The sequence below is a fragment of the Triturus cristatus genome, chromosome 9, assembly GCF_964204655.1.
Source record: "Triturus cristatus chromosome 9, aTriCri1.1, whole genome shotgun sequence".
NCBI lineage: Eukaryota > Metazoa > Chordata > Amphibia > Caudata > Salamandridae > Triturus > Triturus cristatus.
The window spans coordinates 707759131-707783639 of record NC_140592.1 but is presented as its reverse complement, the minus strand read 5'-3'; the positions used below and the strand labels follow the sequence as shown (position 1 = coordinate 707783639).

The 24509-nt window shown below is 48.9% G+C and overlaps 1 protein-coding gene across 2 annotated transcripts in view; it reads right to left on the bottom strand.

The window, feature by feature from the left end:
• EIF1AD (eukaryotic translation initiation factor 1A domain containing) overlaps window positions 1–24509 on the bottom strand; it is a 325274-nt gene that overhangs the window by 199040 nt on the left and 101725 nt on the right. For both annotated transcript variants that reach the window (XM_085625867.1, XM_085625868.1), the window contains exon 3: window positions 13753–13918. In XM_085625867.1, coding sequence (XP_085481993.1) covers window positions 13753–13839 — 87 coding nt within the window. In that variant the 5' untranslated portion in view covers window positions 13840–13918. The remainder of the gene's footprint in view (window positions 1–13752; window positions 13919–24509) is intronic.

Genomic DNA, 24509 nt, shown 5'->3' with positions numbered 1-24509 from the left:
AAATCACCAACTCCCACCGTCAGGTAGCGTGGGTGTGGAGTATATCCGGCCAGTACCGGCCATGTAGCCCCTGCAATTGACAACGGGCCCATTCTCGCCGATACGACCTCATGGGGGAGGGCGCCATTAAACCAAATTGTATGCTGCCAGGCAGAAATAGGAATTTCCAGAGTCCGATATGGGGCATAAGCCGCAGGTACAGCCGAGGCTGTGTATTGGTGGAACAAATTATCGTCTGTATCCACCTCCGCAAAGGTCACCCATGAGTAAAACAACTCATATGGGTAGGTGGTATCAGCACTGACCACAAAGACTACGGACTTCCAGTCATCAGGTGCCCCATACGCCCTCAAATGAGCGCGCAGAGGAACCCTACTATGAGCGGGAATATTAACCGCCATAAGGACACCTTAAAGAGTAACAACGATATTTACAGTAGCCCTTGGGCTAAAAAATTATAACCTTTTTAATTTTCAAGCTTGATTGAACCTTTAGTCTAAACCTAGGTAGGTTAAACCATCACTCAAGTTTTCCGGAAACGAGAGTGAGGGTAGTTGTGGACTAAAACTAGTACTACTAAAGCGTCTCAGATCTTAAGACCAAACGTTAGGTGCGCCATGTTGCAGGGATTCTGCTTTTGCACAGAACTATGCGCAGGAGACCAGGACCTCAGAGAATTGTGGTGTACCAGAAAACTCCCCTCAGAACCCAGAACCCCTTATCCGACTAGCTTAGTATCCCATTCGTTAACCTAGATCTAGCTAGGTGGTTCCAATGTATATACAAACCAAAACAAGCGACTTAGATATTTCTCAGGAGTGGTAGGAATCCGAAATACCTGTTCATACTTATTTGTTAGTCCACAACATAATAATACAGACACGGTAAAGTTTAAAGAGTTTATTTTATAAACCTCGCGTCCTAAGATGCAGTACTTTGGCTAACACTAGCAGACTTACAGTACAGATCAGAACCATAAGCATTATTACAATACCATATAAAATGAAAGGAGCAATCATACTATTAATGACAGTGGTATACGGCCACACTCCTTTCACTATAATCTAATACATTATTATTAGACTATTAGAAGGTCTCTTAGGCTAAAACGGGGGACTCCATACCGTATAGATCAGCTTAGTAGAATCACATCAAAGGATCAGCTCTCACAGCATGCATCAGCTCTTCTGTTCGAATGAATGTAAAACCAAACTGTTCTGCAATATTAAAGACGCTTGTCCTTCAGATATTGGCAGCTGTATGCATGATATGTCTAACAAGTGGTACGATCAATCTAAACACAACACTCTGTACCTTCTAGTGACCCAGACTCGTTCTTTGCATGATGTACAGACCAAGGGCACATTTCACGGTTAAGAATGTGAAACAACAGTTTGTTATCCTGTAAGGCAAAGTCGAGTCAGCATTTCTAAAATGAATAACACATAACAACAGTGTCGTGTGCAGCGCAGCAGAAACTACAAGCTTGCTTGCTAAAAATGATCTCGTTTATGCTAACTTAGTGTTGTAAATAGGGCGTGGCTTAATCCATCTCACAGAAGTAAGCGTCCTGCAAGTCCGGCCATTCATTCTCCCGGGTTCAGGGCAGACAGAACCAGAGTGAGCATCATGAACTACTTTTTTTTGAGGAAGTAGTTGAGGGCTCTGAGGTAGAGGATAGAGCAATGGCCTCCGTCCTTTTTGGGAACCAGAAAGCAGCGGGAATAACAACCACAGCCTACTTCTGGCACCGGAACCCTCTCTATGGCTCCCTTGGCCAAGAGAGTTGTGACTTCCTCTTGAAGTAAAGCAAGGTGATCCTCAGTCAATCGATCGTATGTAAGAGGCATGTAGGGACGGGTAGTCTCGAAAGGGAGGGAGTAGCCCCTTCGGACTACCTGTAGAACCCACCTGTCTCAGGTGATGTCCCGCCAGTGATCGAGGTGATGGCTCTTCTTGCCACCAACTAGAAGGATAGGACTAGGAGGGTTTGGAGGTTGAGGAGGAAGGGGGAACCACGGGATCAGGGGGAACCACGGGATCAGGGCGAGCCACGCCCACAGCCGCGCAGAGTCTACGGAACTTGCGCTGTCCTCTGGTTAGGATAGGGCTGGCGCGGCTTGAAGCCCCTTCCGTAGACAATGAAAGGAGTGAAAAGCGGATGCAGGCCAGGAGGACAGAGAGGCCCAAGGAGTTGGCCACAGCCCACGAGTCTTTGACGCACTTTAGCGCCGCGTCCGCTTTATCTCCGTAGAGACGAGAGCCATCAAAGGGCATGTCCATTAGATTGGCTTGATCATCTCCAAAGAAACCAAACGTTCTCAACTAATCATGGCACCTAACAGCCACCGTCAAGGAATTCACACTGCCCAGCGAGTCTGTTCTGTCAAGGCGACTGCATATAGTAAACTTTGCTGCATCTCTCCAGTCTAAAACAGCTTGGGAGAGGGCCTCCTCCGGGACTTGTGGCAGCACTTGCGCAACCGTCTCCCACAGGGAATGGGAGTAATGGCCCAAGTGGTGTTTACTAACCGCAATTCTAGGGTAAGTGGAAAAAAGCATTTTCTTACTGAAGCTATCCAGCCTTTTGGATTCCCAATCCAGGGGTGCGGAAGGGAACGTCCCACGGGAAAAGGAAGCTTGAACTATCAAGCTCTCGGGGTCTGGTGAGAGGTGAGGAAAGCTGGGCTGCCCAGTGAAGGGTGGCAGGTGATTTTTCTGTTCCCAGGACCCCCTGTGCTGGTTTAGGACCAAGACCCCAGAAGAACATCCGTTAATGCCTCATTAAATGGAAGCAAGGGTTCTGTAGTGGAGACGCCTGGCTGCAGGACCTCCGTCAAGGTCTCACTGCCACAGTAGGAAGCATAAGGTCCAGGACCTCCGCAGCACATCACACCACCATGGTGTAGAAAGTTCCCTCCTCTGTAGCCAGGTTAAGAGGGGAAAGCATGCCAGGCTCTGGAGAGTTATCCAAGCCAATGGCATCACCAAATTCTTCATACCAGTCAATTTCTTCTGTATAGGGCGGGACTTCTAAGGGATCCTGCGTCCCCTTCCAAATTATGCTGAGGATAGGACAAAGGCTCCGTTGGTACCGGTGGACACCCGACCGATTCTGTGTAGTCGGGGATAATAGGGCTGGCGCTGCCGACGTAGGGAGTCTCTGCATCAGACGTGGCGTCGGGGAATGTCAAAGAGGCGCAACCTGCGCCGGTCCAGATCTGGGAACGGATCCATGAGGAGCCATGGGCACCGGAACCGCTGGCGTGGAATCCAATAGGACTCCTTATGCTGAGCATGCGGGCCCGAAGGCGTGCTGGCAGGGCCAGGCTGCCCGAAAATGGCACACATGGCGTCATAAAACTTTCAATTGGGCGGGTGTAGCTCCCGGAAAGGGAGGGATACGCGGAGCCGACCCAGGCACACGTCCCGCAGAACGAGGCCTTGAACGTCAAGACTCCTCAGTCACGTCGGATGAGCGTCAGGGTAAAGAGGTTGCCCTCCCACATTAGGAGTCATAGGAAATATTGTATAGGAGCTTGTCCGGCCACTCCTTCACAAAAATTATAACCTTTATGTGCACAACATCTAAATGGGAGTACAGCTGTTCAATGAACTGTATAAAGCTGGCACTATGGGATGCGGTATTTTTTGTTGCAGCAAAGGATTCCCACAGCAGCTTGTTTTTAAAAAGCTCCCTAAAAAGCAGAGCACTGCGCTGTGTTCCAACGAACTGCTTGCAGTCAAGTTCTCCGATAGGTGTGATGTGTACATGCTCACTACAATCATAATGAGAGCACGTCCCTCATCACGGTTCGAGGTCAGATGGCCGAAGTTCACAAGCCCACCTCTATATTTGATTACAACAAGTATATGGTATGAGTGGATAAGAATGTCCAGGTTCTTCAGCCACATAATAAGTTGTAAAACTCACATTTGGAAGATACAGGTCTTGCCTCGACTTTCAGTTGACCTTCATTGAAAGTCTTACTGATACAGAAGCAGCAGCCTCCACTTCACATGCTCTGGAAAACATGACAAGGCTGCAGGATTGACACTTTGCCAATCGCGTTCCTGAAAAAGGTAAAAAGACTCAACCATGTCACCGTTGGAGAGTCTGCTCTAAGCGAGGAAAGATGCAGGAGAGCCGTGTTTATTGTCCCCAATGTCCCTCTCAGCCAGCCATGTGTTTTCCTACTTGCTTTATTTTTGTTTAAATCTTTTTATTGACATTTATTATTTTTAAAAGTACAGCAAAACAATAGTCAAATTACCACAATTGCCAGGTAAGGATTCTGTAGCAAAACATATAGCACGGTATTAGCAGCAATAGCGAGAGTGTACTATGTCAGATATGGTGTAGTAAGGTTATCCACGATATCAGAACACTTGAGAGGAAGTATAAGCAAATGTATAATCGAAGCGCTGCGTATAGTGATGCTATACTATGTGTGATGTTGAGCAGTATGGAACGATGGATGGAGGATACAACATAATGAGGACAATATAACTTGACTAAGGGAAAGGGGTAACCACCTGTGACCCAAGGCCCTATATTGTAGCAACGGCTAAATAACTGCTTGTGAAGCGCATGAAGATACAGTGTTTTGACAGGGCCTGTGAGGATTGTGTGAGGCAGCCCTCATTATGGCGACGGAGTGCAGAGCCCTCTTGGCGCTGAAGCGACCTCTGCCTTCCTACTTGCTTAATGATGTACCATACAAAAGTGAAGTATTGGGAATTTGACTGAGGAGGAGCTACTGTAAGGTAAACTTTTCAATTGCAATGCATGGATACCTACCTTCCATGGACCACTAATTCACTAGGCAATCAGCTGTGGAATTTTTGTTCCTCTACCTGAGAAAATTATGGACTTGCTTATGGCCTGCGTGACACCTTTATCCGCTGTCAGAACGTGGTAGGTGCTCTGTGCGCCAATTGCATTATAGTCCTGCACTGCAAATATTGGTGGATGGAACATAAGTGACGTTGATTTCAAAGTGCTTTTTAGGGAACATATGTATACAACACAAGGATTACCCCGATTGCCCATGAGGAGCACAGTAAGTGTAATAAGTCAAATATATGCCCTGTGGGACTCATTCACCAATAACTCTACTTGTTTTAAAAGTATGCAAACAAAATTAGTAACTTGTATGATAATGTGTTTGAAAAAAGAACCAGGACACAGTTTCTTGCATGACGATTTTCACATTTTTAGCATCAGGACAATATACAATTCAGTATGTATCTAAATTAGTGCAGATGGCGCAGAGCTCAGACAGGTAACTAATATATACAAGAACATAGAGTGAGACAGTAAACCGTTTCCAAGGTAGCATAGGATTTTATATCAAACAAACGTAAGCAGAGACCAACATGGGGGGCCGGCGACTCAGACTGAGAACGAGACCTCAGATGTCCTCTCTTCTGCTTTCTCACCTTGGCCATAAAGAGCTTCATCTCCCTCTCCTTCAACGCCTTGGGGTTCATCTTTTGCCAAGAAGAACAGGCATCGACATGGTGGTCTGAACATAAACACCAAAGACAGTGATTGTGAGGATCCGTGATCGCCTTTGACCCTCACATTCCCTGCAAGGCTTGAATCCAGACTTCCACAGAGGCGACATTCTTTCTCTGCAACAACGTTGCTATTTCCTAGAAACAAATGTCGCAAGACTCCTACTCTATGGAGATCCTAGAAAAAAAAGTGTTACGCTTCAAAAGTGAGGAAAAAAGGGAACTGACATCAGCACGTCGACGAGGGCTTCTTATGGCTTCGATGACATCAAGCGGAGTCGCATGCAGAGCCGTGCCATTATGACGTCCTCATCGACGTGGGAGAGCTGTAGAGAAAAGTTTCTGTGGAATTCTGGTGCACAGAAACTATCCACAGGTAGATGTATCCATCAGAATAAAGGCTTCAGAGCGAACTTTTAGACACTAAAGGACTCAGAAGACATTTGGGAGTAGTCAATATTTTCCATAATATACTGAGACAAGTACCTAATTGGTTTATGGAGGTAGTTGGAAGGAATATGCTACTTACCAGTATGCATCTGTTCTTGGCATGTAGAGCTGCAGATCTACACACTTTTGCATAGATCGCCATCTGGTGTTGGGCCCGGATGTTTGCAGTTTGTTTTTCCTCTTGGAAAGTCTTTGGAAGTCACGAGGTCGGTGACTCCTCCCTTGGTTCGTATTACGCATGGGCTTCGGCTCCATCCTCAGATTGTTTTTCGCCAACAGGGAAAGATGGAGCATAGTAATAACAGTGAAGAAACCCATGTGTGTTGTATCTAAATAAGATAGACTGGAACAGATACAGGTAGCCGGGGAGGCGGGTGGGCATGTGTAGATCTGCAGCTCTACATGCCAAGAACAGATGCATACTGGTAAGTAGCATATTCCGTTCGAGGTATATGAGCTGCAGATTACACACTTTTGCATAGACTATATAGCAGTTCCCAACCTTAGCGGCAACCACCGGTATCTGTTGCAGTGGTTTGAAATAGTGTTTTTAGTACAGCCTGGCCCACACTAGCATGTTGCTTGGTTTGCACATCTACACAGTAATGTTTAGTGAAAGTGTGCGGTGTTGACCATGTAGCTGCCTTGCAGATATCATCTAATGGGATGTTCCCTGGAAAAGCCACAGAAGCCCCTATCTTTCTTGTAGAGTGGGCTTTAGGGGGAACAGATAGCGTGCGTTTTGCTTTGTGGTAGCAAATCTGTATGCATTTTACAATCCACCTAGCTATCCCTGATTTAGAGATGGGGTTGCCTTTATGAGGTGGAGAGAAAGAGACAAACAATTGCTTTGTCTTCCTGAAAGGTTGTGTTCTCTGGATATAGTAAAGCAAGGCCCTTTTAACATCCAGGGTGTGTAGAGCCCTTTCTGCAACAGTTTGAGGTTGCGAGAAAAAAACCGGTAATTCTACCGATTGGTTTAGATGAAAGGGTGAGATGACTTTGGGTAGGAATTTTGGGTTGGTACGTAGGAGAACCTTGTTCGGGTGCATTTGGAGAAAAGGTTCTTGTATAGTAAGTGCTTGTATTTCACTGACCCTTCTAAGGGAGGTGATGGCTACAAGGAAAGCTGTTTTCCATGTGAGGAATTGCAGTTCGCATGTATGCAAGGGTTCAAAAGGTGGTCCCATTAGCCTTGTGAGCACTATATTTAAGTTCCACACAGGTGAGGGTGGCACTCTGGGGGGAATTATTCGTTTTAGGCCTTCCATGAAGGCTTTAATGGCAGGCACTCTGAAAAGTGATAGGTGCTGTCTGTTTTGTAAGTAAGCGGCAATTGCTGCGAGTTGTAGCCGAATGGATGTATATGCTAGGTTACATCTTTGTAGGTGTAGTAAGTAGCATATGATGTGCTGTATGGATGCGTCTAGAGGGTTGTTTGTGTTGTTATGGCAGTAAACAACAAATCTTTTCCACTTGGCAGCGTAGGAGGCTCTAGTGGTAGGACGTCTAGCTTCCCTGATAACATTCATACAGTCGGGGGGAAGGTTAAGGTATCCGAATTCTAGGATTTTAGGAGCCAGATCGCAAGGTTGTGCTGAGCTGGGTCCGGGTGTCTGATCTCTCGATGGTTCTGGGTTAGGAGGCATGGTGAGAGGTGTAATTTTTGGTGTGGCACTACTGAGAGTTCCAGCAGCGTGGTGTACCATGGTTGTCTGGCCCATGTTGGAGCTACTAGAATGAGTGTGAGGGAGTGCTGTTGTAGCTTTCGCACCACTAATGGAATTAGTGGGAGAGGTGGAAAGGCGTATGCAAATTTGCCTGACCAGTTCATCCATACCGCATTGCCTTTGGACAATGGGTGTGGGTATCTGGCGGCGAAGCTTGGGCATTTTTTGTTTTCGTGGGTGGCGAATAGGTCTATCTGTGGATGCCCCCACATCTGAAAGAACGGGGGAAGAACCTGCGGGTGAAGTTCCCACTCGTGGATCTGCTGTGTCTGTCTGCTGAGCAGATCTGCCATGGTGTTCTGGACTCCTGGGACATGCTGGGCTAGGAGAAAGATTTTGTGTGGAATTGCCCATCTCCATATGCTCTGTGCTAGTTGAGAGAGCTGTGGAGAGTGTGTGCCGCCTTGTTTTTGGATGTAGTACATGGTGGTCATGTTGTCTGTGCGGATAAGGACTGGCTTGCCTAAAATCTGTGTGTGAAAGGATTTTAGGGCTAGAAAGATTGCCAGTAACTCCAGACGATTGATGTGGAGTAACTTTTGTTGCGGCGTCCATGTGCCCTGCACTGTGAGGTGTAGTAGATGAGCTCCCCAGCCGGAGAGCGATGCGTCTGTTGTCAAGATTATTTGTGGAACCTGGTCTAGGAACGATCGACCTCTGGAAAGATTTGTGGTGTTCCACCACTGCAGAGAGCGATGGGTGCGACCGTCTACCAACACCAGATCTGTCAGTTGCCCCTGGGCCTGGTTCCATTGGCGCGCTAAGCACTCTTGGAGTGGACGTATCTGGAGTCTTGCATGAGGCACTATAAAAATGCAAGAGGCCATCATCCCTATCAGTTGCATAAACACTCTTGCTGGGAGGGAGTGTTGAAGTATGATTTTTTTACGCAAAGCTTGAATGCTTTCGATCCTTGCCGGATTGGGGTAGGCAATGGCTTTTGAGGTGTCTATGGTGGCACCGAGGTATTGCTTTATGTGGGATGGTGTTAGCTGGGACTTTTGGTGGTTCACCGTGAAGCCTAGTTGGTCAAGTAGCTGGATTGTAGTGGCGGTGTGGTGTACACATTGGTTGTAGGACGCGGCTTTTATCAGCCAGTCGTCCAGATACGGGAAGACGTGAATGTGCTGTCTTCTGAGGTGTGCCGCCACTACCGCTAGGCACTTGGTAAATACCCGTGGTGCTGTTGTGACCCCGAATGGGAGCACCTTGAACTGGTAGTGTTGCCTGTCCACTACGAATCTGAGGTACTTTCTGTGGGCATGGTGTACCGGAATGTGAAAGTACGCGTCGTTCAAGTCCAGTGTGGTGAGAAAGTCGTTTTGGGAGAGGAAGTACCTGCTGAAGTGTTACCATGTGAAAATGGTCCGAATGTATGTATGTGTTTAGAGGTCGGAGATCTAAGATAGGTCGTAGAGTCTCGTCTCTTTTTGGTATCAGAAAATATAGGGAGTAGACCCCTACATTTTGCTGATCGTGGGGAACCTGTTCTATTGCGTGTTTTTGTAGGAGGGAGATCACCTCCTGTTTTAGTAACGTGGAATGTTCTTGTGACATTGGGCGTTGCCTGGGTGGAATGTTGGGGGGGGGGGGGGGTAGATGTGAGTTCCAGGCAGTACCCTGAACGAATAATTTGGGTCACCCACTTGTCTGATGTGATGGACTCCCAGACGTGAAGGAAATTTTGTAGTCTGCCCCCGACCGGAGTGGGATGGTCTGGGGGGAGCAGGGGAAAGTCATTGGGTAGGCGGTGTGGCAGAGCGGGTGGCATTTGTTTTGCCTCTGCCTTTATTGTTATTTCCTCTATAGCCGCCTCTTTGATAACCTTTTTTGAAGGTGGACTGAGGAGGGGATTTGTAGGACGTGGACGCGCTATCTGAGGAGTAGCCTCTGCCCGTGCCCCGAAAGGAATAGCGGCGAAAGTGTATCTTTTTTCATCTTCGAGGGCCTCATCTATCTTTGGACCGAATAAGTGTTCCTGATCGAACGGATGGTTTAATATGGAGGCTTGTACCTCGGGTTTAAAGCCTGACACTCTCAGCCAAGCGTGTCGACGGAGTAGGACACTGGTGTTAATGGCCCTGGAAGCTGTGTCTGCTGCGTCTAAGGCACAGCGTATAGAGGTATTAGTTATTGTCTTACCCTCTTGGATTAATTCATTGGCCCTATTTTTATATTTTTCTGGGAGATGGTGCATGATGGTTTCTAGTTCATCATAATGCGCTCTGTCGTATCTGGCCAATAGCGCTTGAGTGTTGGCGATACGCCATATATTAGCTGCCTGTGACGCAGTGCGTTTTCCTGATGCGTCCAGGAGCTTTGATTCTTTGTCAGGTGGTAGTGCTTCGCCTGACGCCTGGGAATTTGATCTTTTTCTTGCGGTGGATACCACTAGGGAATCCAGTGGCGCTGGCCCTTTGATGGAGGCAGGATCTGTAGGGGCAGCTTTATACTTTTTTTCTATGCGTGGGTTTAGGACCCTACCCCTGACTGGGTCTTTAAAAACCTCTGGCGCATGTTTTGTTACCCCTTTGAGCATAGGTAGTATAGCAGTAGACCTATGTGCAGTATCAAAGGTGTCTAGGAGGAAATCTTCCTCTACTGGGTCAGTGTGTAGCTCTACCCCGTGATAATGTGCCGCCCTCTGAAGTAGGTGGTGAAAACCTAGTGAGTCTTCTGGTGGCGATGGCCTGGATGGATAAAGGTCATCTTGTAGGACATCTGGAATGTCTGGATTATTATAATCATCCCAGGGGTCTGGGGATCCTGTAGGGGTGGGGTCTTGTGGCACATCTGCTGGGTCGTAGTATGGGTCCCCCTGATCATCATGGTCTGGAGACGGGGTCGGAGAGCGATGAGGCAGGGGTGGAGAAGGTGGAGGGGGTGGAGGTGGAGGTGGAGGGGGTGGAGGAGGTGGAGGAGGCGGGGAAGGCACTCTGAAAGGGGAGGTAGCACAGTCCTTCCTCTTTGGAGGTGGAAGTGGAGCTGGTTTGTCCAAATGTCTCTTTTTAGAAGACAGTGCCAAATGTCCAGTTTTTGGATCCTTGGTAAGTGTCTTTTGCAAAGGATCCGGTGTAAAAAGTTTGTGCGACACTGGTTGTTCGGTCGGCGCCGATGTTTTCGGGGCCGACTGCTTCTTAGACTTGTCTGTACCGTGCTTTTTGGGAACCTCCGATTTTTTGTTCGGTGCCGAGACAGGCTTCGGCGCGGAAGTGTCGGTGCCGAGGGCCTTATGATGTTTGGTCGGCACCGAGAGGCTGGGTTTCGACACCGAGGGCTTTGGTGTGGAGCTCGGTGTCGAAGTAGAGACCGATCTTTTCTTCGGTGCCGAAGGGTGTTTTTCGGAACCGCTGGCAGGCTGGCTCGAGCCCGAGCCGCCGGAAGGCTTACTTGGCTTCGTCACAGGGCCCGAAGGTGGGGTGTTCGAAGCAGTGTCTTTGGTCTTGCCTAGGCCCGAAGGCGTGACCGAAGCCTTTTTGGGTGTCGGCGTGGGTGTTGGAGGGGGTATTTTACTCACGACCCTCTGCGCCGGGGTGATGTCCTCCACATCCGAGTCGTCGGCTTCGGAAGCACTGACGAGGTCCTCTTCGGTGTGCTGGTGTCCCGGAGCTTCGACGTCGTCCCCGAAGATGTCGACTGGAACGGAGGTCGAGGAGTGCGCCATTTTTCGTCTGGCCCTTTCGATCTCGAATAGTCTTGCAGGCGGGACAGTCTCGAGCCTCGTGTTCAGGAGAGAGGCAGAGGTTGCACACCTCATGAAGATCGGTGTGGGGGAATTTGGACCCACATCGAGGGCACTTCTTAAATGGAGTTCTTTCCATCAGCCGGGACCGGAGCCTGGATAGGCCCGAAGGCCGCCGTCGATGACTGGAATCGAAGGTGCGTCGAAGAAGAAGGTGATTGAGGAGATCAGTATCTAAACAATACCGCGGAGAGCGAAGATTCCGCTTCGATCGTCGAACTGGAATGTTCGGAACCGGAGCGCGAAGTATTACACCCGAGACCAATGGCGGAAAAAAACTATCTGAGGATGGAGCCGAAGCCCATGCGCAATACGAACCAAGGGAGGAGTCACCGACCTCGTGACTTCCAAAGACTTTCCAAGAGGAAAAACAAACTGCAAACATCCGGGCCCAACACCAGATGGCGATCTATGCAAAAGTGTGCAATCTGCAGCTCATATGCCTCGAACACATGTTTTAAGGCACACAACCTATTGCCATTTTATCTGTGCTAATAATAATAATAGTATTAGTGAGAAAATTAATAACTTTTCATCAGATGATTGCAGACACAGGATTAGATGCAATCTTTTACTGAACTGGATTCAGCATTTTGTTCAATTATGTTTTGTGTTTCCGGCAGATTTTGCAGGCACAGGTGAAACATTCAGCTATTTGCGGTGTGCTAAGAAGTTAATGATGGATGCGTCACTGGAACTTACTTAAAGAATCCATATCGATTTGATGTATTGATTTTTACTAAAGTGAAAGTTCCTGCTCTTATCACGGAGAAAGAAGGAACTGGCTCTGCTGAACAAGTTGAATCCTCAACTTCCACAGAAAGGGCTGAAAAGAGAACTGCTGTCTATGTTGTACAGGTGTTTAAAGACTGATATAGAATGCAGTGTTTCTTATGCTTTTTGCAGGTTGCCTTTTCTTTTGAGGGACCACTTTGGGAAGTCCTACCGGCAGGACAATAGGACCATGTCTTGGATTGAAATTAAGGAGGTTTGTTGATCGTAACAATCTATGCAGGCCCGCACCTTAAAGAGCTTCTTTCTCATTCTTTGATAGAGTTGGCAAGCATGCAGCAGCATTTCTCACAAGTCTTTGTGTCATTCATTTCCCAGGTACCACAGTCAGTCTTCGTGGCGGTCCATAATGAACATCTACTTGTGACAGTAACCTCTCTTAAAGCCTGACACTTTTGGAGGTGGCATGATCCATGTAAGCACTGCATAAATGTTTTTTAAAGATTTCCAAGTAAGAACAAACTCTGGATCTGTATCGAAGGTTGCGGGAAGTGATGTTTGCACGTCTCAAAGTGCTATATATGGCTCTGATATTGGGGAGGTCCTGGAATTGAGTGCAAGGCATGATGCTCTCTATCGGTACAGTACAGCTGTTTCAACTTTTCCCAATCCATTCTGGCAACTGTGGAAGATTCAAGAGATGATGAATCTGCATGTGTAAGTAGCCATCAGTTTGGCTTTTTTTGATTGAATGTTTGTAAATGTCAGCGAGTTAACCTTAGACATCCTGTGGCAGATTCCATGTTCCAAAGTTGCTTGTTATTTTAACAATAGGGAAGGTGATCCTGCAGTTCAGGACAATATGCTTTTTTATGGGTCAGCACAGCATAAACTGGCATATAGTTAATCACATTCTGTAATGGCGTAGGCCAGGTCACAAGATTGCCCCAAGGGCACAAAAGTAATGGACTCAGAAGCTGCGACACTGGCTCGAACAGTTCCTTTGCATTTTTAGTATCACTTTTAACTCTCTGGTAATACAACAGAGATGTGTTGAGAAGTACTGGGGGGGATGTGGGAGTGGGTCATAGGTAGCTCACTTAATTAGGGTTGCAGCACCATAGAAGAGATTTGTACATACTGGTTTCCCTGACTGCATAAACCTTAGCCAAAATAGAGAATTATTGCAGACCATATACCCTATTTTAAACACCTACTCCTTTTATTGCACTATAAGGGTAGTGTCCAACAAATTTAAGACCACCACATCAGGCACTTACAGCTGTAGAGTACTTATCAATGCTCTAACACAATACCATAGAACAATCAGATCTCTAGCTACAAATATGTATTGAGCGCTGGCCAGACTGTTTCTCTTACAACCGCAGCAGTGCAGAACCTACAGAGTCTCCAGCTCTTAGTGGTCATGCCACAATTACTTACAAGCATCATGTTTATGCCACAATGGTATTTCACAAACCTTGTACCTGTCCTGGAGGAGTTGTGTCAATATCAAATGAGATAAAAGGCAGGTGCAGAAAGCTTCAGTAATGTGGTTGCAATATCATCTGGACTCACCCGAACGATCTGTTGCTGCTCAGTAGGAAGAACAAAGTCTTCCATCACCTCCTTCACTACATGTTTCCGTTTGGTAGCTTGTGACATGCTGCTGCATCAGCTCCACTTCCCTAGGTGAAGTGTTGTTTGTAGGTCCTATTAAGACGTCAACACCCCAGTGGAGAACCTGCCAACATGAAAAAATTCAACAGTGAGCACACAAAAAGGAGGGGAAAGGCAGTCAGACAATACTATAAAGTTAGGCTGTCAAATTATAGCCTGCATGGGATTTGTACTTGCTTTAGTGTGAGACAATTTGTTTCTTGTTCTGGATAATTGTTCCAATCATAAAGGCGAAAACTCATTGTTCAAGTTATCGATTTACAGGACATTTTCATTCATGTGTATCTAGGCACTTCATTCGCTCTCAGAGGAGGGAGCTGTCTCCCACTTAAGCATCACCAACAGTACAACACTATATCTAGACCATCCGGTTTTAGGTTTATACGAACAAGTTACTTACCTTCGGTAACACTTTGCTGGTGGATGCAGTATCTGCCTGTGGATTCCTCACCTTTTGAATTACCCCATGTGCAGCATTCCATGGAAACCTTTCTCCATAGCTCCCCCACGTCGAGATCATAATGGAATGTCTCCACACGCGACTACGCGTGATGTCATCGAAGTCATGAGAAGACCTTGTTGGCATACTGACGTCAGTTCCACCCATTTTTTCCGTGCCTTCGAGGCGAACGGGTGAACTGACAACATTTTCACAAGTATGCATAGTATACAAAACCAATTAATGCTGGAAATTCTAAAATATCGACATTTCCTAGAGACAAGTATCAAAATATTGCAATTATTCCAGCAATAAAATACATAAATTGCATGTCAATCATTTTTCGGTATAAACAGGCAGGCAACAAGGAGTCGGGTGGCGTAAAGGAATTCACAGGCAGATACTGTATCCACCAGAAAAAGCATTACCAAAGGTAAGTAACTTGTTCTTCTGATGGATTCCTCACCTTTTAAATTGTATCCCCAAGCAGTCCAGCTCCTGGCGGAGGGTGCCTGCCTACCTATACCCAAAAATCCTGCAGCACAGAACGCAAAAAATGGCCATCCCTCCTCGCCTCAGAGTCTAAGCAATAGTGCATTGCAAAAGTGTGGAGGGAGGCCCAAGTTGCCACCTTGACGAGGTGACCCATTCCCTGCAAGGGAATGGGCCACGGATAAATTCAGCCATGATTTGCCCATACAAGGCCAAGAGGAAACTGCGATCGGATGAGCTCCATTTATTTGGGGTCCCTAGGATCAAGGCGGCCAGAAGTGGAGGCCGGCTGTTCTCGTATAACGCAGCCAAACTTTGGAACTCTCTACCTCTGTACCTTCGCAGGGAATCTAATCATCTTGCCTTTCGAAAACAACTAAAGACATTACTCTTCCCTTAAAGTTCTGTTTTCTTTTTCTCCAGTATTGCCCAGCGCTGGGATGCTTCCGGGAAGCCATGCGCTATACAAATGCCTCTTTCATTTCATTTTATTACAACAGGGACACCTCTAGCTAAAGCCGAAGAAGAATTAGCTCTGGAAGAATGAGCTTGAATACCTTCAGGAGGGCTCCTTTTTGGCCAAGCGGTAGCAGATCTTGATACTGAGGATCATCCACCTGGACAGTGTTCTCTTGTGGCCAGCCTTGCCCTTTAGCTTGCCCACATATCCGATGAAGAGTTGGTCGTCCAACCTGAAGTCCTCAGCCCTGTCCAGGTAGAAGCGGACTGCCCTCTTTGGGTTCAGGCGGTGAAGTCTTTCCTCCTCCTTAAAAGGGGGAGGATATAAAGCGGGCAAAGTGATGGATTGCCCTAGGTGGAAAGGAGTGACCACCTTAGGCAGGAAAGCAGCTTTGGTACTAAGAACCATCTTATCCACATGAAGGTAAAAGGAGGCTTGGAGCCAAGAGCTTGCAGCTCACTCACTCTCCTAGCAGAAGTGATTGCAATTAGAAATATTGTCTTAAACGCCAAGTACCTTAAGGGACAACTATGTAAGGGTTCAAAGTGAGACCCCCCCCCCCCCCCCATCAAGAAAATAACAACCAAATTCAAATCCCACAGGCATGAAAAAGGGAGTGGGAGGAAACCTAGTGGCAAGACCCTTAATGAATCTCATAACCATGGGAGATTTAAATAAAGAGGGTTTGTCAGAAATGGGATTTTTGGTTGGCTAAGGATTGTGCCAAAGCCAGGCAGAAATAACCAGTCTAGTCAGGGCAAGGGAGTTACACGCTGAAGATAACCCCTGCTTGGTAGCTTGGAACGAGCAGTCAGGCTTATCCCAGAGGCAATGTGTAAAGCGTTTGACTGAGACACACACACACACAGACACACACACACACAAGTCTCCGTCAGATTGGCTCTTTCCAGCTTGGGGATTTCCTTTGCGTCAATTATGTTGCTGGCAAAGGCGGCGGTCTTTCCCTGGCAGACCACGTCGCTCCTCCCAACAGCCAGGCGACGCGGTCAGACGCTGCCACCTCCTCTCTCGCATGGTAGGTCGCGGCCCCGCCCACAACCAGGCTTCGCCTGCCTGGCTTCCTCCTTCTGCAAAGGTATGGAGCAGAGTCTCCGTCTCCTCTTTTGAGCACCAAGCGGGGCTCCCCCTTGCAACGTGAGAGCCCTGCCCACCTCCAGGCACCAGCTTGCCTGAATTCGGTTGATGGCCACGTCCGGCCTTTGGCGTCGGCACACGCCGGTCACGCCAAAGGCCAGGCTCGTCTCGCCTGACTTCCTGTTTCTCGGAGCCAAGTCTCTGCAACTTTTCGGGCGATGAAGCGGGCTTCACTGCACAGCGCTTTCGAGCACCAAGACCCCCTGAAATGCTCCTCACGCCTCGGGACAATGTGAGCCCCCCATCTGGGCTCAAGTTACATAGGAGAGGATGGCACTGCCCATGCTTCAGGGCACACGCGCCCCTCTCTTCACCTGGTACTCCGGCTTTTGGGGGCTGCAGGGCTGGATAATAAAAAGTGCTGACTTCGCGCTGCAGTGACATGAGCTCACGCCAGGGCTCTACATAGAAGACTTGCAGCGCTCCACGCCCAGGTCCAGGGCAAAGGCTGGGCCCAGGCTGGCCAGCTCACAGGGCCCTCCAGCAGGGAAGCAGTCCCTCATGGCGATTCCTCCTGGGGCCCAGCAGCAGCAAATCCCCCCCCCCCCAATTCACAAGGAAGCACACCACATATGGGGTCACAGCTCCAGTATATATACATTATTTTCCTTTGTCTGCCCTTGGCACAGGGCTTGGGGGAACCAGTTCCAACTAGTTCTGGGGGTATTAAAGTACAGTGCTCACACCCTCCTTTGTTAGATGGGGCTCAGTCATTAGACCACCACAGAGGGGCGGAGCCAGCATTCACATAGGCAGGCACAGACCTATTCAGGGTCAGGGGACTACTCCACCCACTATTCCAAATGCAGATGCCCTATTCAGCCTAGTGCTGACTCACCCTGCCCCTCCTGGAGCCACACACACCTCACCAGCCCCTGCCACTCCAAAGCCAGGCATGCAATCCACATCAGGCAGGCAGACATATAGCACACAGAAATGCCAACTTCTAGAAGTGGCATTTCTAAAATAGTGACAATAACTCTGCGCAAACCATTGCGCAGCATTTAATATTACTACTCCAACCATACCAAACTTGACCACGCTGCTCCTCTCATAATAGGAATTACCACTGAAACACTTATCAGGGAATCCCCAATGCATTCTTATGGGAGGGCAGCCTCACAGCAGTGAGAAACCAAAATGGCTGTTTGTCACTACCAGGATATGTCACACACTTAAGGTACATGTCCTACCTTTTACCTACAATACACCCTGCCCATAGGGCTAGCTAGGGCCTACCTTAGGGGTGACTGACATGTAGTAAAAGGGGGGGGTCACAGACATGGCACACACTTTAGGTGTCACGTCACAGCGGCAGTAACACTGCGCACACAGGCCCTGCAATGGCAGAGGCCTGTGTGAGGTTTGAAAGGCTACTTTGGTGGGTGGCGCAATCAGCGCTACAGGCCCACCAGTAGCATTTAATTTACCAGCCCTGGGTGTATGAGATACCACTTTACAAGGGACTGACAGGTAAATTAAATAGGCCAAACAGGTGTAGACTAATTTTACCATATTTACCACAGAGAGCACACGCACTTTACACAGGAGAGCAGTGCTAAAGTGCCATGAGTCCTAGAACCACCAACACCATGTCAGAAAAAAGGCTAGGAGGAAGGCAAAAAGGTTCAGGGATGACCCTGTAAAAAGGGCCAAGCCCAACAGGGTTGAACTGGTAAACAAAGAAAAGCTGACAAGTCAGACAAGTAGCCTTTAACAGTAGCAACTGCACAACCCTGTTGAACCATGGCAAGAGAGAAACTCAAAATATCAGAAAAATGGGTCTGCAAAGGATCAATCGCTCTCTCGCTCCACACCACTTAACAAATTTGGCCCACCTAACAGAATAGACAGATTTTGTGAAGTGTCTTCTGGCCGATAAAATAATATCCACCACATCCGGAGGGAGAGACAAAGAGCTCAGGTTGACCAGTTCAATCTCCAGGCATGAAGGTGCAGGCTCTGGAGGTGGGGGTGTAGAACCTGCCCCTGCGACTGAGAGGAAGTCTGCCCTGAGAGGAGACGGAGCTGAGTTGCGATGAGAGGTCAATGAGGTCTGTGTACCACACCCTTCATGGCCAATCGGAGGTGATCAATAGGACTTGGGCCTGGTCTTGGCGAATCTTCCTCAGAACCCAGGGAATCAAGGGTATGGGAGGAAACACATAAAGAAGCTACGAGCCCAAATCAAACTGAAACGCATCCCCCAACACTCCCCGCATTGGACACTGGAGACAGTGACTGCAGAACAAACGGCAGTGCGTGATGCCGTGAGTGGCAAAAAGGTCCAACCGAGGGAACCCCCACATCCTGAAAATGTGACCGACCACCTCAGGATGGAGACGCCACTCGTGATTTGGCCGAGTAGTGCCGACTGAGACGGTTTGCCGCACATTCAGCTCTCCGGACAGATGTTTCGCAATCAAGCAAATCTGATGGTCCTGAGCCCACGACCAGAGTTGCAGAGCTTTTCTGCAGAGACGTTATGACCCTACTCCTCCATGCGTGTGGATATACCACATCGCAGTAGTGTTGTTCGTCAGGACCTGAATAGACTGACTGCAAAGGGAGGTAAGAAAGGCCTTGAGAGCCAAACTTATCGCCCGCAATTCCAGAAGATTGATGTGAAACAATCTTTCCTCTGGAGACCAAAGGCCTTCGACCGCCAGATCCCCCAGATGAGCTTCGCACTCTAGAATAGAGGCATCCGTTATCACTGTGGCCACTGGAGAAGGAGGTTGAAACGGCTTCTCTTGAGACAGGTTGTCTGAAACACTCCACCATAACAGCTCCTCTGCAGTGTCTCTGGAGATCCGGACCACCTCCTTGAGATCTCCGTTGTATTAAAGCCACTGCCTGCGGAGGCACCACTGTAGGGCCCATATGTGCCAGCGTGCATGGTCGACCAACAATATGCAGGAAGCAAACAGACCAAGCAGGCGCAAGACCTTCAGGACTGGAACAACCGCTCCACTCTGAAAAAGTGGAATCATAGCCTGGATGTCATGAATCCTCTGCAGAGGCAGGCGGGCATGACTCACAGTAGTGTCCAGTTCTGCACCTATGAACAGGTTGTGCTGAGAGGGCACCAGGTGAAATTTGAGTAAGATTATTGAAAAACCCAAGTCGAACAACAGACGAGTTGTTACTTGCAAATGATGCAGCACCATCTCTGGCGACTTTCCTTTGAGCAGCCAGTCGTCCAGATAGGGGAAAACAGGAATCCCCAACCTTCTGAGAGGTGCTGCTCCCAAAGCCATCACCTTTGCGAAGACCCGAGGTGCAGAAGTAAGACGGAACGGAAGGAACTCAAACTGGTAGCATTGAGACCTCAACGTAAAACAGAGATGCCTCTGATGCGACTTCAGGATAGGTATGTGAAAATACGCATCCTGTAAATCGATCAACACGATCCAGGCATCCTGCTACAATGCCAGAAGAACCGGAGCCAGGGTCAATATCTTGAACTTCTCCTACTTGAGGTAAAGATTTAACACCCTGAGGTCTAGGATCGACCATCCTTCTTAGGAATCAAGAAGTACCATGAGTAGCCTCCCTGACCCCTTTTCTGCTCCGAAACCACCTCTATAGCACCTTTTTGCAGTAAAGATAGAAACTCCTGCTGTAGTAAAAACATGTGCTCTTTTGAACACCAACCCTTACAGAGGGGTGGGGGGGAGGGGAAAACTGCTGGAAGGGTAGGGGATACCCATTCTCGACAAGGTTCAACACCCAGAGAAGTGACGTAACAGACCTCCAATTCCGTAGAAAACGGGACACCCATCCCTCCCACTGGACAAACATGCACTAGGATGGAGGAGCTAGAGCTGCTTCCCTGCCATACCAGTTGGAGGGGCAGGAGAGGAGGAGGAGAGTTGCTGCCGAGCCATGCCTTGCAGACGACCTCTACCTTTTCCTCAGTATGACCTGTACAGGGGGTTCTCCTGTTGTGACTGCTGCTTGACTCGAAAGGATAAAGTCCTGTCAAAACCGCGAAACCTGCAGTATCCAAAACACCTGGACTGGGACTGGAGAACCAACGATCTTGCTGTGGCTCTGCTATCTTTAAAGCGCTGCAGCGCCAAATCCGCTTTGCACCAAAAAGTCCAAGAGGGTAGCCTGGACGTCTTGTGAAAACCCAGACCCCCGTAGCCAAGCGTGCCTCCTGGTCGCAACAGAGGAACCCATTACCCTGGCAACAGAGTCCGCAGTGTCCAGACCCGATTGAATGACCTTTCGGACCACAGCTTGAGTATCAGAAAGTACCTCAGAAAAATGGCCCTGAACACCTTCCGGAAGCTTCAGGAACACCTCCCTCGCTGAGTCCATCAGAGCATGTATATAGCGACCCAACAGGCATGTCGCATTCATCGACTTTAGAGTCATAATAGCCGAAGAGAGTACTTTCTTTGCAGTTGGTCCATACATTTAGATTCTCTATCTGCTGGTGTAGATGGGAATTGGCCTGCGGACTGTTTAGAGCACGACGCTTGGACTACTAAACTCTCTGGTGACAGATTGGTAGATAGGAAAGCAGGATCCCCTGGAGACACCTTATACCTCCTTGCCACAGACCTGGACACAGCAGGAACAGTCAATGGTTTCTGCTACACCTTCAAGATAGGCTCAGTCAAAGCCTCATTAAAAGGAAGCAAGGGTTCAGAGACAGAAGAAGGGGAATGAAGCACCTCCATCAAGATGTTAGATTTGAGTTCTGCAGTAGGCAATGGCAAATCTAGCAGATCTGCTGCCTTCCAAATTACAGAATAATACGAAGACATCTCTTGCGTTGAAAGGCCTTTTGGTGTTCAGAGCTCCCATTCAGGGGATTTATCCAGACCACTAGCCCCCTGCAGACCCTCAAGTTTTGTACAGGGTCGACAATCTCACCCTCTTCAGCCTCCTCCTGCTGCTCTTGATACTCCTCCTCTTCCATCAGACTTTGTGCTGCCCTTCTAGACCTCATTCTTGTGACCGGCGTCGGTGGCGCCAGACGTGGCGCCGGTGACTTCGGGACCGGCATCAATGGAAGTTCCATCAGATTGTAGAAGACGCCAGACCGGAGCCAGATGGCAAAGGAGAGGATCTGTCCAACGGCACTCTTCCCTCCAGGGACTGCACCGGTGTCGAGAACCTCTGCATCAGGAGAGGCCAACTCCCCGGAGCCATTGGCATAAAAGGTGCCTGAGGTAAGTGAGGTGGCAAGCCTCCCAGGGAGTAGGCCAGCGGACTCATGGGGCCAACCGGCGCACCATGGGGGTTAGCTGCTCTGGCAAACAAGCAAAACATCGCAGTGAGGAAACGCGAAGGATCTGTACCCGGAGTCGGGAAGGCAGGATAACCTGGATTCGGTACTGCGGGTTCTGAGACCGCTCAAAGAGACAACGAAATAGGCTCCGGTTGCGGCACCGGAGACCCTGGAGCCGGAGGTGGAGTGTCCGGCGGTGAAGGCGTAGTTTCACTCGGCGCCGATGAAGCTCTCAGAGCCGGAGACTGAGCTGGAGTCACCTGAGGAGAAGGAGAGACTTCGTCTTTGGATGACGTCAGAGAGCCTGAGACCCCGACTTCTGTGTTCCATCCCTTGACGAATGGTGTCGGGATCCATGGTGCCGCTTCTTTTTAGGTTTCCTCGACGACTTCGAGGTATGCGGAGTCAGTGACTTGGACCTCGACCGATTTTCTGTTTATATTGTCTTAGCCATAAACAGCTTGGCCACCCTCTCCTTTAAAGCCTTGGGGTTCATGTGCCTGCATGACGAACACTCTCCGACGTCGTGATCCAATGTGAGGCACCATAAACAATCTTCATGGGTTTCAGTAATCAACATAGGACTCCCAGACTCCCAACATGGCTTGAAATCGGACTTCCTCTGGGTAGCCATGATCGCAGCTACAAATACAGGAAGTACTTGCAACAAGGATACTCCCAGAAACAGAGAGCCCTGGAAAAAACATTATGCGTCCACGGCGCAGAAAAAAAGGGAACTGACATTGGCACGCCGATCAGGTCTTATTATGGCTCCGATGACGTCGTGTGCCGAGCCATTCCATTATGACATCCTTGTCGACGTGGGAGAACTATGGAGAAAAGTTTCTGTGGAATGCTGCACATGGGGTAATTAAAAAGGGGAGTGTTGGAAACCGGGCAACCGGGTTAGCAGTCACCAGGTTCCCAGCACAATGGTAGCTTGGCTCGAGCGGTCGGGGATCAGGCACCATGTTAAGCGTACGTCACACCCTCACAATAACCATGCGTTCATCCGTTCCAAAAACGACACTACACCGTAAAAATTATGAAAGAAAGTAGTTTGTCTTTATCTTATTTTCTCTTAGTTGCAGGTTTCAAAACATACATACAATACCATAAGACTTTTCTTGAAAATAGCAGGTCAAATAAATAATACCACAGTGGGGTTTCAATAAATAGGATCAGGTCATAAATAAACACGGAATAAATATAGGTGCAATAAATACAGATGGCAAATAAATACAGTCAGGAATAAATACAGTGGAAGACAATAAATACAGCACCCTCAATAACTTAAATAACACAATCAATGACAATTACAGTTCACAACCCTTTCATGAGGTAGTTTGGTTTCACTTTGCCCAAGTACAGCTTGTGGTCATTTGGATGACATGGGGGTGTCCCACCTAGATTGGTCAAGGCTGGGCCTGAACTGAGGTAGAATAAGGGTAACCTAAGGATCTGGCTCTCCCAAAATACACAACCCCTCACAGAGGTCACTGCACCAGTCTCAGTTCACCCCTGGCACTCCCAAGCTGGTTCTAACACCCCTCTAGCCCCTAGAATGGTCTTTTAGGGCTCCACGGGGCCTCAGTCGCCCCCTCTACCACTTACTGCCCTTTTCACAATGATCGGCTCCGCTCGGCGCCGGGTCGACGTCGCTGGACGGCTCCAGTTCGATGTCGCTGGGCGGCTTCGGATCGGTGTCGCTGGGCGGCCTCGGTTCGGTGTCGCTGGGCTGTTCCGGATCGATGTCGCTGGGCGGCCTCGGCTCGATGTCGCTGGGCTGCTCCGGCTCGATGTCGCCTTCCGGCGTCGCAGGGTCACGGCCTCCCCGCTTCCGGGTGTCTCCGGAGTGCGACCTCCACTCCCGACCTCCGGCGCGCTTCACCTCAGATTCCGGCGTCTCCGGAGTGCGATCTCCACTCCCGACCTCCGGCGCGCTTCACCTCGACCTCAGGTGACTCCTTACTCGACCTCCGGTGCCTCTCCACGACCTCCGTCGGCGCCCTCTCTCGACCTCTGACGGCTCCGGGTACGACGTCTGCTTTCTGTCAGCGCCGCTTCTCCACCTCAGGCCTCAGGTCTCCAGGCTTCTCGACGTCAGGACTCCAGGAGGACACCACTAAATAGGTCAGGAGCTTGCTGGTCTTCTTCTTTAAGGCCTGTTCCAAATATTCAGTCCTTTAAGATGGTTCTTCTGGTCTTGATCCTACACAGGGCTTTAGGCTGGGCTTGGTCAGTAGGGACTAGCATCAAGGGTGGGTTTCTGGACCCCACTCCAAGCACTGCTTTCCACCCCTGCTGCCTTACTCCGACCTCCTTCTGAACTGGTCCTCTCTCCTCTCTAGTCAGGTGCCAACTGCCAACCTGAGATGGCCTCCCAACATTCTAAACTGCCTCCCCCTGTCACAGGGTTCTAGAATGTTCCAGGAGGTTCTGGTGATGTCACAGGTGACAATAGGTGGCCACCATTTTGTGTCCTCAGACAGAAGTTCCAGGGGTAGGGAAAATGGCTCCCTGACCCTGCATCAACACTAAAAAGTCGGGTGGTTCCCAAAAAGGAAAAATTATAATAGGGTTTGAGGCAGTAGTGGGACAAAATAAATAATGATGAGGAGGGACCACCCAAAGGGCTGACAGGTCTAACACGCGTCCCCCCCAGCTGAAAGTGGGGAGAGCTACCCAACCCCTTGGGAGTTCTCATCACTAAGGCGGAAATACCTTGAGAGACCGTCTGCACTGGCGTGGTCCACTCCAGGCCGATGTTCCACCTGAAAGTCCATTCCCTGTAGGGAGATAGACCACCTTAGCAACTTGGGATTCTCCCCCTTCATCTGCATCAGCCACCGAAGGGGTCT